Source organism: Carassius gibelio, chromosome B3 (assembly GCF_023724105.1).
Source record: "Carassius gibelio isolate Cgi1373 ecotype wild population from Czech Republic chromosome B3, carGib1.2-hapl.c, whole genome shotgun sequence".
NCBI lineage: Eukaryota > Metazoa > Chordata > Actinopteri > Cypriniformes > Cyprinidae > Carassius > Carassius gibelio.
Genome location: NC_068398.1, coordinates 4,245,498 through 4,262,102, shown reverse-complemented (window position 1 = coordinate 4,262,102; position 16,605 = coordinate 4,245,498). Strand labels below are relative to the sequence as shown.

The 16,605-nt window shown below is 38.8% G+C and overlaps 2 protein-coding genes across 3 annotated transcripts in view; one reads left to right on the top strand and one right to left on the bottom strand.

The window, feature by feature from the left end:
• The window catches only part of LOC127952595 (contactin-3-like), a 271,167-nt gene that overhangs the window by 197,555 nt on the left and 57,007 nt on the right, over positions 1 to 16,605 (top strand). The window lies entirely within an intron of this gene.
• LOC127952570 (gastrula zinc finger protein XlCGF26.1-like) lies at positions 1,634 to 14,951 on the bottom strand. 2 transcript variants are annotated; one of them, XM_052551196.1, is made up of 3 exons: positions 14,903 to 14,951; positions 14,617 to 14,798; positions 1,634 to 4,477 (listed from the first exon to the last, which is right to left on the bottom strand). In XM_052551196.1, exons 2-3 carry the CDS (start codon positions 14,723 to 14,725, stop codon positions 3,342 to 3,344), a joined length of 1,245 nt encoding a protein of 414 aa, XP_052407156.1. In that variant the 5' UTR covers positions 14,726 to 14,798; positions 14,903 to 14,951; the 3' UTR covers positions 1,634 to 3,341. The 2 variants fall into 2 exon arrangements, with proteins under 2 accessions (XP_052407156.1, XP_052407155.1); XM_052551195.1 differs by having other exon boundaries at positions 14,617 to 14,942.

Genomic DNA, 16,605 nt, shown 5'->3' with positions numbered 1-16,605 from the left:
TTCACTCCAGTGTGGATCATCTCATGTGCTTTCAGAATTGATGGATCACTGAATCTTTTGTCAGTGTGAACACTTATAAGATTTCACTCCAGTGTGGATCATCTCATGTGTTTTCAGACTTTATGAATCACTGAATCTTTTGTCACAGTGTGAACACTTATAATATTCAAATCCAGTGTCGATCATCTCATGTGTTTATAGACTTCATGAATCACTGAATCTTTTGTCACAGTGTGAACACTTAAAACGTTCCAATCCAGTGTCGTTCAACTCATGTGTTTTCCGACTTTAAGAATTACTCAATATTTTGTCACAGTGTGAAAACTTATAATGTTTCAATCCAGTGTTAATCCTCTCATGTGTTTTCAGATTTGATGAATTACTGAATCTTTTGTCACAGTGTGAACACTTATAACGTTCTAATCCAGTGTGGATCATCTCATGTGTTTTAGACTTCATGAATCACTGAATCTTTTGTCATAGTGTGAACACTTATAACGTTTCACTCCAGTGTGGATCATCTCATCTGTTTTCAGACTTGATGAATCACTGAATCTTTTGTCACAGTGTGAACATTTATAATGTTTCAATCCAGTGTGGATCATCTCATGTGTATTCAAACTTGATGAATCACTGAATCTATTGTCACATTGTGAACATTTATAAGGTTTCAATCCGGTTTGGATCATATCATGTGTTTTCAGACTTGATGTATCTCTGAATCCTTATATCTTAGTTTTAGACTGCATTAATTAGGTAAACTGGAACCGGGAACACTTCCAATTTCACCTGATGTACAGAACTTGCTGCATCATTAGAATAATGGCATCTACACTAATATTAGTGTGTTTCTCTCTTATTCAGAGGAGAACTAGCCCCCAAACTGAGCCTGGTTTCTCCCAAGGTTTTTTCTCCATTCAGTCACCAATAGAGTTTTGGTTCCTTGCCGCTGTCGCCATTGGCTTGCTTAGTTGGGGTCACTTCATTTACAGCGATATCGTTGACTTGATTGCACATGATTGGATAGATACCATTTAAACTGAATTGAGATGATGGCATCACTGAATTCAATGATGAACTGCCTTTAACTGTCATTTTTGACACACTGTTTTCCTAATTAATGTTGTTCAGTTGCTTTGACACAATCCTCTTTGTTTAAACGCTATATAAATAAAGGTGAATAGACTTGACTTAAAGATGCAGTGGCTTAATTAGATTTTTTTTAAGGGAATATGCCCCCAATCTACCTAAATGCATCTATGTTCATGCAAATCATTTGTGATCCAGCTCCACCAACAGAAAAAGCGAGTATAAGGTTTTTTAATAAATCTTTGCAAATCACCTTTCCTAATAATATCCTACAAGTTTGGGGGCTAAATGAGGCAGTTTAGAGTCTCATCATGGAAGTGGTTTGTTGCTCCATTGAAGCAAGGGGTGAGGTGAGCAAAACTCATTAGCATTTAAAGGAACATGCACCGAAATGGCTCGACGTGAACAGAGTTGTTTTTTATGGTAAATATTGTTGTTTTACAGTACAACTGAGAATTTTTAACCAAAATATGTTTATTTTTTTATTTTTATTAAGACCCAAAATAATCATATTAACTTGTGCAAAAGACTTTCCACACTGAGAGCAGGTTCAGTTCATCTTTATTTATTTCATTGGTTACAGCAATCAAACATTTCACATAACCAAAACGCAATACAAAAAAAATAAATAAAAAAAAAACAAAAAAAACAACAACAACTAAAAAACACTCCATTTAATTCCTAATAAGTTCTTACCTTACATTTTAAAACTTAACAGCTGATGGAGTTGAATGAAAGTCTAAACGGATTTGTTTTACTAATAGGGGTTTTATAACAAATGCCAGAAGAGGAAAGTTCAAACTTGTGATACATAGTGTGACAATCATCTGACAAAATACTCTGGGTTTTCTCCAAAACCAGTCTATGATATAACTGGATCATAATGATCTGCTTCCTCCACGTTATTTAACTTCCCTGGTTTACAATCCTCTCAAGAAAATTCTTGTTTTTCACATTTAGAGAATTAAACCAGCACAACAGTGAAAAAGATAACAGTAACTCAACATAATATCTGAAGAACATGCATATCAATGTTTTGTCCACATTAAATGACCTTAATTTCTGCAAGCAATACAATCTTTGCTGTCCCCTCTTACACAATCGGTCAGTATTAGGAGAAAATAACAATTTGTTATCCAAAACAGTGCCCAAATACTTGTACTGTTAAACACTCACAATACCTACTTCATTCATACCTGTTTGCTTATACTAAACATATTTCCTCCTAGAATTAAAATCAATAGTCATCTTCTAAGTTTTAGAAACATTAAAAGCACAATATGTAAGATTGCTTTATTAAAATATCCAAAAACACAAAAGACACATGGCTTTGGTGTGAGAGACCCGGGTTCGAATCCACTGTGAGACACCAGTGTGTGCCTGAGCAAGACACTTAACCCCTAGTTGCTCCAGAGGCGTGCGACCTCTGACATATGTAGCAATTGTAAGTTGCTTTGGATAAAAGCGTCAGCTAAATGAGTAAATGTATCTAATACCAAGACAGATCAATTTCTCCAATGAAAAAACTACTTGGTTTCTTCGTAAAATAAAATAATAATCTTACCCTATTTCTTCTCTTTCTAGTTTGTACTCATTTGAATAACGTCTAAAACTTGGTATTACAAGCACTTCCTGTGTCTGTTTGTCTCTTTAAGAAGAATCATTTTATGTATTCCCCAATTGGAAGTCACTTTGGATAAAACCGTCTGCAAAATGACAATGTAAATCCCAAATGTTTCAAAGAACGTTTAAATAACGTTGGGATCTACTACGCTACCTTGTCTTTGTTCATTTTCAATACACGCCCTGCAGTGGCAAAAACTTACATATTGTGCCTTTAAGTTTTAAGAAAGCATTCTGACACCAGATAATAAAAACATCAACCACAGGACCAAACATGGAGTCCTCCTCACTCATTAAGCTAACGATTACAGAATCATCAGGAAATTTTATAATATGCCTATTTCTAGAACTACAAGATCAAAAATAAAGGAGAGAGGACACATCCTTGAGGTGATCCAATAGATGACAACAGTCATTCAGAATAACAGTCATTAACTTTAATTCCCTAAGGGGAAAGGCTTTTATGAGGAGTGAGTTACCAAATTAACCTTACAGTGTCCTTTCTGTGTGAAACTCTTTCCACACTGAAAGCAGGAGAAATTACTTTCTGAAGTGCGAGTTACCAAATGATTATTAAGTAGCTGTTTCTTTGTAAAATTATTTTCACACTGAGACCAAGTGAAAGGTTGTTACCCAGTATGAATTAACATGTGCCTCTTAAGGTTTGATTTATATGTAAAACTCTTTCCACACTGAGAGCAGGAGAAATTACTTTCTGAAGTGTGAGTTACCAAATGATTATTAAGTTGCCCTCTCTGTGTAAAAGTCTTTGCACACTGAGTGCAGGTGTAAGGCTTTATTCCAGCATGAATTAACATGTGCCTTTTAAGGCTTAATTTATGTGTAAAACTATTTCCACACTCAGAACAGCTGAAAGGCTTTATCCCAGTATGATTTAATGTGTGCCTTTTAAGGCTTGCTTTACATCTGAAAGCGTTTCCGCACTGAGAGCAGATGAAAGACTTTATTCCAGTATGAATTAACATGTGCTTCTCAAGGCTTGCTTTACGTCTGAAAGTGTTCCCACATTGAGAGCAGACAAAAGGCTTTTCTGAAGTGTGAGTTACCAAATGATCCTTAAGTTGTCCTTTCTTTATAAAACTCTTTCCACACTGAGAGCAGCTGAAAGGCTTTAGTCCAGCATGAATTAACATGTGATTCTTTAAGCTTGTTTTCTGTGTAAAACTCTTTCCACACTGAGAGCAACTGAAAGACTTTATCCCAGTATGAATTACCATGTGCTTCTTAAGGCTTGCTTTCTGTGTAAAACTTTTTTCACACTGAGAGCAACTGAAAGACTTTATCCCAGCATGAATTAACATGTGCTTCTTAAGGCTTGCTTTCTGTGTAAAATTCTTTCCACATTGAGAGCAGTTGAAAGGCTTTATCCCAGCATGAATTACCATATGATCCTTAAGATTTCGCTTACATATGAAACTCTTTCCACACAGAGAGCAGCTGAAAGGCTTTATCCCAGTATGAGTTGACAAGTGATTCTTTAAGATTGCTCTCTGTGTAAAACTCTTTTCACACTGAGAGCAGCTGAAAGGCTTTATCTCAGCATGAATTAATATGTGCTTTTTAAGATTTCTGTTACATGTGAAAGTGTTTCCACACTGAGAGCAGCTGAAAGGCCTCTTGACTTCTGTTGTTTTAATGTTGCAACTCACTGATTTTTCTCCATTGACATCATGATCTTTCTGATCCTGATATATCTCCTCCATTTCATTCAGATCTTGTCTTTCTTCTTTCATTTTCATCAGGCCTAAAATTAAATCATTAGAAGATGAAAATCAATTGATACATTTGAAAGATAAAAGGGCAAAATATGTGTACAGACAAAAACAATGTCAAACTCTACCTTTCTAACACAGATCCATTAAAATGTCTAAAAACACTGCATTATGCTGCCAGGCCAGGAGATGGCAGTCACTTTGTAAAGAAACACTACACTATAGCTGGGTTTCCATCACCCTACTTTGCAAATTTTGAAGTATCTTTAAAAAATAAAAAAAAATGCTTGCTTTTTGCTCACTCGTTTTTATGGTTGCTTAAGGTGGTTTTTGACTTTTGTGAAAAAGGGTTTAATGTGAATAATGGGAAATGGAAATGCAATGTGACTGTACTATGAGTAGGGTTGGGTACCAAAATGGGTAACCTATGTAACCTGTATGCAACAAACCAAATCAGAAAGCAGATTTCGGTGCCTCATCTCGGTGCCTCTTAAATCCAGAAATATTTGTCTTGGATATCTGAAATGTACACAAGAAGCATGGGCGTCGCTAGGCTTTTTAAGCGGGGTATAGCATTTAGTTTCATAAATTGTACTCAAATTCACGATTGCCTCAGAGTCAGTCTGCTTAAAGTTCATGCGAAAACGGCGGCAGACCTGTCTCCTCCCCGTCTTTCAGTGCGCTCTTCAATCCGCAGACTGCGACGGGGCAGCGCGAGTGGACTTAAACAGAAAGAGGACACAAGGTGAGTTTATCGATAGATTGCTTGAATATCTGTGCAGTTCTTTGTCATAAATACAGTTTACAAAAGGTCACGAGGGAGCAGTCGGTTACCCATCTACTATAAATTTTTTACTCCATTCACCGCTCATCACACCACAGCTGTTTCACAGTAGGCCTACCAATTCTGTCTCATCAGTCACTTCGTGTATGTGTATCATCTGCGCAGTCTCAAAAGATCGCCTGCATGCGGATGACAAAAATGGCGAGGATTAACAAAGTATACTTGACCTTCATCAGTGGCGCACAAGATGTGATGACGATGTAAGTGTCATTGCATTATAAGGTTTATGTTAGCCTATCCAGTTGAAGCCATCAACATGTGTGTGGAGAAGATCTTGCAAGACTTTTCTAAGCATGCAAGACAGCTGCATGTTTAGAAAGACATGTATTTGGAGAGGTAGGCCCTACCGACTGCTTGTATCGGACTATGTGATTTGGGGCGCCCAGTCAGGAGGGCTCTAGCCGTTGCACAATTGGAGCACCTCACTGCATTGGAATGGATGACCCCTACTGGCCGATAGAGGAAGAGCAACGTGATTGGATAGCCTGACCAGGAGGGCCTGAGTTGTCTCGACTGGAATAGGTCATGGTGTTGGCGTACGGGCCCTACTGGCTGATGAGCCCCTGCTAATCAGTGGGCAACCAAGGCAGATAACTGACCGAGAGGACACATGAAGCCTCCGACTGGAGATCAAGACTCAGGACGACGGACGTGTACATCCTCTCAGTTGAGCAGATAAACAGGCTTTGGGCCGCTGACAAAGAGGACTCTTGCGACACCCGAAGGGAGATCAATACTCACGGCATCAGATGGATAAGACCTGTTTGTGGGCAGCAAGTAAAGAAAACCCAACCGGGAGCACTCTCGACATTTGACACGAGCACAATAGGATCAGATGTTTTTTTTTTTTTTTGTCTAAAATATAGGTTCGTGGGAGAATTACGTCTGAGAATTTCTAAGGAGGAGGTATTCGAAGATGGATTAGTATGGTTGGATTGGAGAAGAAAAAGTCAGTTGTCTAGCCAGAAGGCTTTCACCGACATCCGACGGGAGCTCAATACTCACTGCATCGAATGGGTAGCCTCACTGATGTAAGACAGAAAGGTAAGGTTGTGTAGCCGGGAGGCTCTTGCCACCATCACATGGGAGTTCAATATTTACGGCATGAACGGGTAAGCTTCACTGGTAGTCACATGGAAAGGTTAAGATTGCTTAACCGGGAAAGCTCCTGCAGCATCTGACAGGAGTTTAATACTTGCGACGTCATATGAATAAGCTTTGCTGGTAGTTGAACGGAAAAGGCAAAGGTTGGCTCAACCGGGAAGACTCTTTATTCTTGTCATAACATACCTATTTGCAATTTGAAACCGTGCAGGTGCAAGAAATAGAGCCTATGGAAATCACCAATATTCGAAAAAATACTTTCAGACGTACTGATAAACTGACGTTAAATATAAAAATACTATATTTAAAACAGCTAGTTTATGTAGTTGAGCACCACTGTCACCTCGCTTGTCCTGTGACAAATTTGCTTCATCTGCGCACGGAGGCTTTCAGTCTAAGGCCAAATCCCAATTCTAACCCTTAACCCTTCCCCTTTCCCCTACCTCTCCGTTTTATGCGTTCACGTGAAGGGGTAGGGGTGTCTCGATTCTCTTTTGGTTGGAGGGGTAGGGGCAAGGGGCAAGGGCCAGATAGCCCTTCAAATGAAGATTTTTCAGGCATTTTTCGTGTATTCGCGTCTGTGCATTTATCTTTGAGTGAGTTTACTTAAAAACAGCGATTGTATCCTCTCATTGCTGGAAAATATAATGTAGCGATTCAGTATTTAAAATATATTTAATAAAGGTCATGGGGCAGCGTTGACAAGTTTATTTTCTCCTAGATGTGTGAGCTGCGCAATTTCCAATATGTGTGTGTGTATCGGTAAGCAGCTCATTAATTCAGAACGATAATTAAAGGCTCTAATCCACACCAGCACACACAAATATATGTGTGTATTTTAAGAGCTAGTCGAAGAATGATGACATGTGACGACATAGTAGTGGTGTCCCAATCCTTAGGGGAATATTTTAGGGTAAGGGAAAGGGGTATAAAATAGAATTGTGATAAAGTGAAAGTAAAGTGACATTCAGCCAAGTATGGTGACCCATACTCAGAATTTTTGCTCTGCATTTAACCCATCCGAAATGCACACACACAGAGCAGTGAACACACACACACACACACACACACTGTGAGCACACACCCGGAGCAGTGGGCAGCCATTTATGCTGCGGTGCCCGGGGAGCAGTTGGCGGTTCGATGCCTTGCTCAAGGGCACCTAAGTCGTGGTATTGAAGGTGGAGAGAGAACTGTACATGCACTCCCCCCACCCACAATTCCATCCGGCCCGAGACTAGAACCCACAACCCTTCGATTGGGAGTCCAACCCTCTAACCATTAGGCCACGAATTTACAACAATTTAACCCTAATATGGACGTAAATGAACACATTAGATATAAAGTATTCAAAACAGGTAAGTTCATATATTTGGAGTAAAGTTCAGTTGAATTGATGCAGTGTTCATACATGCTCAAGACCACGCACCTCATGATGAGACCGACGCACCGCCACAGAAACAAAAATTAGATGCATTCTAACGTAACTGTTAGAGTTGGGTCCGAGACCACCTTTGTCGAGTACGAGTCAAGACCAAGTCCACAAACATCGAGTCCAAGTCCGAGTCTGAGTCCAAAAGGGGTCGAGTTGGACTCAAGTCCGAGTTCTTAAAGGCCGAGTCCGAGTCGAGTCCGCCCGAGTCCAGAAAGTAATTAAATTAAAAAAGATTATAAATTGGTATTGTACATTTTTACATTCTATTAATATTTTAACCTTTCAACCCATTAAACCAATGGCAATATAAAAATGTAATAAAAAAATACCACTGTTACATCTAGTCATTGCCATTGAACATTTTTATGTCAACAGAACTAGTTTCCTATCAAAAAAGGTTTCAAAGGTTTTATTGTATTACAAGTGCATGAAAATACAAATGAACCTATTTTTTCCTATTTATTGTATCACACTATATTGTCCTCCAGTTAAAGATGACATTTCAGTTATTTAATGCCTCTCCCCCACCTTTGACAGAGGTAAAGTGCAGCCAATGAGGAGATCCTTAATAATGGAATTATGAATTTCTTGTTGTCTTGGAGAACTTGCATCATAAAGTTGCACTGCTTGTTTGGTCAGTTCTGGTCTTCCAAATCCTGCAATGCTGAGCTGTGCAGCATCTGTTGGTTGCTGCTGCTGTCTTTGGTAGTCGGTTGCATCGGTTTTCGGATCACCAGTACACTGAACCGAAAACCATTTCTTTCGGAGGCGTCCGATTTGAGAACCGATGAACTGATGATACTGCGCATGCGTGTAATTTTTCAAGTATTTTGTTAAACATCGGAAAGTGTGATAAAACTATATATATACACACACATTTTTTTTTAAGATAGGGGCTACATGTTTCTAATCTGTATATTGTAGATTATGTATGGGCCAAAGGGGTTTTCAGGGAAGTTGGACAATAATTAAGACTCTAAAGACTCCAAGTTTAATATGAATAAGGGATGATTTATGAAATATCTGTACTGTATTTATAGTTAATGATGACAGATTCACAAACTGAGTTTGTAGTAAACAGAACATGAACACGAGTAGAGCAGCTGATGATACTGAACTGCAGCATGTGCTGGTGTCCTGACATTTTATCCTACCCTGTCAGATTTTCCTACCCGGGTTTTGAGCGATTCTCGTTCTCGAGTCAAGAACCGGTTGTATCAGTTTTCAGATCATCAGTAAACTGAACCGAAAACCGTTTCTTTCGGACGCGTCCGATTCGAGAACCGAGGAGCTGATGATACTGCACATTCGTGATTCAGCATGAAGCCGACTGACTCACAGCGCGTCTGAACCGAACTGATTCTTTTGGTGATTGATTCTGAACTGATTTTGTGCTAATGTAATGAGTGCGGGTAAACCGAGGGCTTGAATGAAGGACAATCTGATGAAACGTAAGTTCATTTAATAACAAATACATCGCAATGGATTATGTATCCGGTGAACTGTTTTTTTTTTCAACCGGTTTATTGAATCAAACCGTCCGAAAGAACCGGTTCGCGGAAAAGAATCGAACTTCCCATCACTAATCCACATTGATATCCAGTCAGTGGTGCGTGTGTTTCGTCTGCAAGCATGAGACTTCTGCCTGCCGGTGTGGTGCAGTAAAATGACAGAAGGGGAGACATTCATTAATTTATCATTTCAATTTTATGCTGGTTTTATTGTTACACATGACGTGGACTCGACTGTACTCGGAATATTTTCCGAGTCCAAAATGTTGAAGTCCGTGTCAAGTCCGAGTACAAATTCACCCGAGTGCGTGACAAGTCCGAGTTCATTCAATATTGGAGTCCAAGTTCGAGTACCCCAACTCTAGTAACTGTAGCATTAAACTCAGTGAGAGCTTGTTTAAAATATTGCACATATCGGATTACCTGTTAATGTTCAATGAAATACCTTATATCTTATATATTTGTGAATGGAGACTTCTTCACTGCCTACAGGCTCAAATAATCCTTTGCTAGCACGGGCAAGCATGAAATGCAGTGTTGAAATGGAATAACGGAGCAGTTTGATAGCTGAATTATAGTAGGCCGCCTAATAATAATAAAATACATTAATAGGAGAATGAGCCTAACATCATCTTGACTATCGTCAATACATAATACTATCACCACAACCTAGGATGCATGGCATAACTTTGAAGCAGAGGTGATGTCGATTTTTGCCAGAAGATTACCAAGACCCAGACACTGCTGTGTCAGTGAGAGGATACAAAAGAGGCTCCTGCGGGAGCAGACACTGCAGTGGCAATGAGGAGATAAAGAAAAGGCTCCTGCGGTGGTAGTGAGGGGATACAGAAGAGGCTCCTGCGAGAGCAGACACTGCAGTGGCAATGAGGAGATAAAGAAAAGGCTCCTGCGGTGGTAGTGAGGGGATACAGAAGAGGCTCCTGCGAGAGCAGACACTGCTGCAGCAGTGAGGAGAAAGAGAAAGGGCTCCTGCGAGAGCAGACACTGCTGCAGCAGTGAGGAGAAAGAGAAAAGGCTCCTGCAGGAGCAGACACTGCTGCGGCAGTGAGGAGATACAGAAAACAGAGAGGTAAAGGGGACCATGAGAAAAGGAGGAGAGATAGCTGCTTGGGCCACCTGTAGAGCTTGCTTCAGCTGTTGTAGATGTTGGCTGTGGTAAGAGTAAAAGGGTTAGTAACATTTGATGGGGCAAGCTAAAAATGAATGGGTAGCGTAATGTGTTGTCAGCTTAGCAATTGGTTGCCTGAGTTGACAATTCCTCAAGCCTTGTCCACATTAGTATGTTCTTGTTGGAAAAGCATCTTACCTCTCATTTTTAAAAGGGCCTCCAGAGCAGATAAATTTTAAACGCTGTTTTCGCGTTGTAGTATGGACTGTGAAATCAGAGGCTTTTGAAAACGATGAAGCATGTTTAGTCTTGTAAAACATTGTACCAACAGACATGATTATAGCAGTAACATTAATTGCAGTTATGTGCTATTCATTTCCAATCGGTTTCTAAAGATATTAACTTGCATGTATTACAGTCGTAAAAGACAACAGAAACTTTACTCACACTTGCTGTCCTGTGGCAAAACACGAGGGTAGTTGCATTTTAGATAGATTTTGAGTGATCACGCCAGTAAAAGGTTAAATATGTCCCTAAATAATTTGGTCTTGAATGTCTTTGGACATTTTAGTGTGGATGACGACTCTGAAAATAATGCCTTTCCTTTGTGGTTAGAAATGGCATCGTTATCCGATATAACTACGTCATAATGTAAGTTAACAAACTTTAGCCGCAAAACCTGCATTTTGCGTCTTCAGCTGAAAATTTACAACATGCGATCTGCGCCACTAGTGGAGGCAGCCTCAAACTTCGCCTCAGCCAGAAAAGGAAGTGAGAGAGGCTTGCTGCGGTGAGAACTGGGGTGTGGTGTCGAGCGAGGCAAGCTCGGGGCTTGCACTGTTTATTGGACACAACGGGTGGCTTGGCGAGAAGAGCAGCTGTCGCGATGATGCTTAATGTTGCTCAGCCGTGCCGTATTTGGCGGGGTAGGAATGATCATGGGTCCGGCAAAAGCAGCAGATCTGAAAAATACCTGGTATGGATCTCTTCGTTGGAAGGAAAATTGGGTCTGTGATAAGATGACAGACAGAGCGAGCCAAATGCTGATAAACTGTCAATGGAGACAGGTAAGTCAGCTGTATTTATACCCTAGGATTGATTATCTTAAGTGTGCTTCACATGTGCCTCAGCTAATAAGTATCTGACGTGCACCTCCCGAATCTTGTTAATGAAACTACATTTAGTAATATTTTGCTTGATGTGTCCTCTTGTGGCCTCAGAAGAGAAGCAAAAAGCTTTTCTTCACCCTGAGATTATGCATTTTAAATTTGAATAGAATTCAAATTTTTATCATATTTAAGTACAAAATTTTAATTTAGTTTTTCAGCTTTTTTGACAGCCCTATTAACTAGTGTTGTCAACACTATGTTGCTTTCTGGGTAACCAAAGCATGTCACAAAATGAATAATGGCGATTATAGTATTACAATGCAATGATATGAGATATTAAGATTCAGCATTCACAATGCGTTCACAGGAGTGCTAACAGTTCGGACATTGCATGAATCAGAGGTAAGAAAAAAATATATATATATATACAAATCCTGTTCAGTTTCTTGCACAGACCGATCGTTTTGTGTCTTTACACATCAATGTATCATCATGAGCCCCGGGGTTTAATTTGGATTTGTCTGTGCAATGTTCATTTGTTTTTTTTGTTCTCATAGATTCTATTTCCATTGCCAAGCATTATACGACTGAAAGATTGCACCAGCTTAAGTAAAAAAAAAAAAAAAACATTATTTGTGTTCTACTGAAGAAACAAAGGCACCTGCATATTGGATGCCCTGGGGGTAAGCAGATAAACATATTTTGTTTCATTTTTGGGTCAACTGTCACTTTAATTTACAGAGAAAAGGTCATGAAAAATCTGTAGATGGAAAAAAAGTTATTTGTGCAGTTTATTTTTATTTTTACTTGTTACTTTGCACTTTTTATTAGAAAATGTTTACTTACTATTTATTCAGGTTTTTTTAAGGTATCTAATATTTTGAAAAGTAATTTACATGATCTAAATAATCTTAAAAATGTAAAGTTTGTTGTCATTTGGAAGTGTGTAGGTCTTCTTGCATTATTATGCTGTTACATTATGATTAAATATTCAGTGCAGTGGCGTAGCCACGGGTGTGCCGGTGCCACCCACCTAAAAATAGATGCAGAATTATTTTTTACAGTCTCAATATTTTTTTTTTAACTAAACTTAACCTATTGTTGTTTATTTAGAAAATATATTTTTTTAAATCAACCCTTTCACGCGTAAGTTACAAATATTTTAACTGACCCTTTGTTTCCATGGCGACACGTCATGATTGTCACGTGACAAACCGCAGCAACTAACAGATGTATCATTTTTCATTTTTTATTAAAATATATTCACAAGCTTGCTTACCATGTCAACTATCTGATATTCCGATTCTTAGTTTAAAAACCTTTATTAGTTATCTTGATCTATAACGAGATGAGCACTGCAGTTCAGAGTCCTGTCAGCCGGATTTAACGTACAGCACTTGAATTCCCCAGTTTCTCCCGAAATACATGAAAGTAAGTGGCTGTTGAACTGGACGAAGAATAGAGTAAACTTTATTGTTCTGCTATGTGTGTCTGATATATTAATTAAACACGTCTGCAAATTACATTTGAATAGATAGTTTTTTCTGCTTCCATAGACATCAGTGTGTATTTTACAAACTATCAATGTATTGTTTTACTAGTGATTATGTATATTTAAATGTATGAAACCTAAAATAAACATTATGTGGTTGAAAACACTGCATATTAATTGTGATATATGACAAGCGCTGAGCGCGTCCGTCTCTGGCTCAGTGCAGCCAACGGCGAAAGCTGTTTGAATCTGGCAGTTCTGTGATGTCACTGAACATTCTAAATCATACTCTCAGGGGCACAGTAATAAGAATTCAATATATGGTGCAATAATGCTAAAAATGTTTAACATTTTAAATTATTTTCGTTAATAAAATATCTGCCGACATTCGGACTGCCAACCAATCAGCAAACAGCAGCTGACTGTGACCCCAGCAGCTCCCCAGAGATCGTTGCCGCATATAAACCTTACTGTCTATGATATAAACAGAGAATTTTTGATTGCACATTGCTAGCTAGTAATATAGTGCAGAGCTCCCGTCTTAATTTTTTTAGCAAAAAAACTTGGCTTGATGGACAGCCGGACACAAGGCATAACATTATCTGATGAGGATGTTTCTCCCTCCCCGTGCCCAACATCAACAGATGTGACTCCTCCTGCACTCCTGGCTACGGAAAAAAAACTCCTCCTTCAAAATTGGTCCAAAATTGTCCAACATTTGCTCAAATGATCTTCAGGCCGAGCCGCATAAAAGTACTGTCCCCGATTTCTGATGTTTTGTTCTTTAGGCTCCGCACTGCTCTTGGGTTAATAATTTTGCATAGTAATCTGACAATAAATGTGGCACACCCAGAGTCTCTTTTCTGGCTACACTACTGATTCAGTGCCTAAAATGGTCTTTTAAATGACAATAATATCACGTGTCGCAGTATATTGCACAACAAAAAGTTGTTACTTTGACAGGCCTAGTCCCTGCTGAAAAAAACAGCATATGCTGGTTAGGTATACGATGATTCTGCGATGCTGGTTTAAAGTGCACATAAACACACCAAACTCAAGAACATACGAGGGAGGGGTTCTAGCAGACCAATCACAGCGCTTGCTGTCCGAACAGAATAGACGCGCTGTTAAATTTTTTTGAGAGGTGCACATCAGGCTAGGGCATACCACACATAGCCTATGGCGTATGTTCGACAAACAAGTATAAATTGGGCTTTATGCTGGTCCTTTGTCAGCACATGACCAGCTCAAACCAGCAAAGGACCAGCATCTCAGTGTCAAATCATACCTTAGCAGCATATGTTGTTGTTTTTTATTTATTTATTGTTTGTTCAACACAGTTCTATGATTCCAAAAAGCAAAGATAAAGTCTAATTAAAAACTACTAATTACATCTCCTCAGAGTCGGATCAGTCACATCTCCATAAGAACTTTGAAACGGATTTAAGGCATTTTAATGATAGTAAGATGATTGTTGTTGTTTTTTTTTTTACATAAAGGACCTGTCACGTTAAGTGTTCCACAAATATTAATTAAGAATAAACACTAACCTCCTTGTTCCTCGTGTTTTACTTTCTGGGCATCTGGTTCCTCTTGTTTTATTCTCCAGGTTTCTGGTTCACTCGTGTTTTCTTCACTCTCCTCTTTAACAAACATCATCTTTACAGCAGCAGATCTCAGTTCAGATGATACTCCTCCAGATATTCCTGCTTGCTTCAAAACTTAGTTACGGCTGTGAGGATGAGAATATTACAGTATTACTGACCAGATTCAAAAACTGTATTTCTCTATTTACAGAAAAAACATTTATAATAGTTTGTATTAAGCAAGTATTACGACAAAACATCAGAGATCACGGTGAAACTAATCTTCTTCCTCTGATGTTAAATGGGGTTTGGTACAAACAAACGTATGTGTTTAGCGCCACCCGATGGACTGGAGCGTGCAGCGACGAGAGGAGGAAAATAATACGTGGAGATTTGTTTTCCTTTGAGAAAAAAACGATCTGCGCAAATACATGATCCATAAAATATATACTCACATGGTATTTGATAAACACCAACAGCCTTTCATAGTAAGGATTGGTTGAGAAAAATTAGAGAAGTCAAATATTTCTCTGTAATCCAGTTCCCTAGTGGTATATGGCCCATTGAAGTTGTTTTTATTTTATTTTTATTTTATATATATTTTTTTTAAGGGCAACTTTTATACAAAAAAATAAAAAATTAAATTAAAAAGCCTTTTACATGGTTTTTGGACATATATATGTGTTGACCTAACCAATCTCCAATGATAAAAATCCACCCAGACCCATTTTTTAATCACCTATAAACAGGGGTGCACTTTTTTGCACTCATGAAAGGTACGCCTAGTGTCCTCTCTACATGTTCTCACCTTGATAACCTGCGGCTAAAGTTCTGCGTTTGGGAATATACATTTTCTCTAAGGTTGCCCTCACGTCCAACCCCAGGCGTAATGCTTCTGCGTTTGCCGAGGTGCTGCATGAGGCACTGCCCCTTCCTAAAGTGAACTGCCGTATGTGGTTAACCGCGTGGTAGATAAACTGGGGTTGGATTGGGAAGTAGATGCACTCTAATTTTATAGGTCAAATAGTGCTTCCAAATAGTGTAAGATGCTGAAACCATTTCTACAATGAAACAACATCACAATATCAACGTTTATCCAACTAGCAAAATTGAAACATAATCCAACATTGATTCAACCATGGTACCGACTTTGATTCACCAGTGAATCAACACTGAAATGTCGACTGGACTATGCTTTGTCCACGGTGAAAGCCGATCCGGCGATCCACAGTGCAAAGTTGATGTATTTCCTCAGCGACCAGCACGTATCCAGGCAGCTCCAGGCATGATGTAGAGGATATCGTCCTCGATATCCCTCATAGTTTCGATTTCACAGTGAAACACACAGCGTCTATACAACATTGCGGTGGGAGCAACAAAAATACTCCAACGACAATAAAAGTTATCCTTTCTTTCTTAGTGTGAACATCTGGGCATCATTATGCAAATCTTCTCACATAATTATGTAGAGATGTGGGACCGTGTGAAAACGAGCCACTTTAGGGGTGTGTTGTTGACTGTTATTTTTTATAAAGAATATATTTTTGGATTTGAGTGTTAAGTCTTTACAACTTTGCAACAGATCTTTATGCACCAAGAGCTTGTAACACTCCAAAGAGAAAGGAAAATTTGAAATCGCATCATATGACTCCTTTAATCTTGTCATCACTATTTATTCTCTCCTAGTCCCTCCCCAAATCCTCTCTGTACCAACTTTATAAAACATCAACAATCATGAGTAAGATTATATAGGATTAACTCTGTCCATTAATGTATGATTACGGTTCCCAGATTTTACATTTCTTCAGCACCAAATAAAAATGACTTTAACAACAATTTGTGGCTCTAAATTTGAGGGTCATGGCTTCTTGTAAAATAGGAGGATATAAAGCAATATCCACTTTAGTTATTCTTTACACCACATAATCTGATGTTAGAAACTGCAAAATGCAA

Excerpts from the sequence above, each read along its gene's own strand:
- LOC127952570 (XM_052551196.1), bottom strand. The coding sequence starts at position 14,725 with ATGATGTTTGTTAAAGAGGAGAGTGAAGAAAACACGAGTGAACCAGAA. Across the intron at positions 4,478-14,616 it reads AAAACACGAGGAACAAGGAG|GCCTGATGAAAATGAAAGAA; the intron begins GTTAGTGTTTAT and ends ATTTAATTTTAG.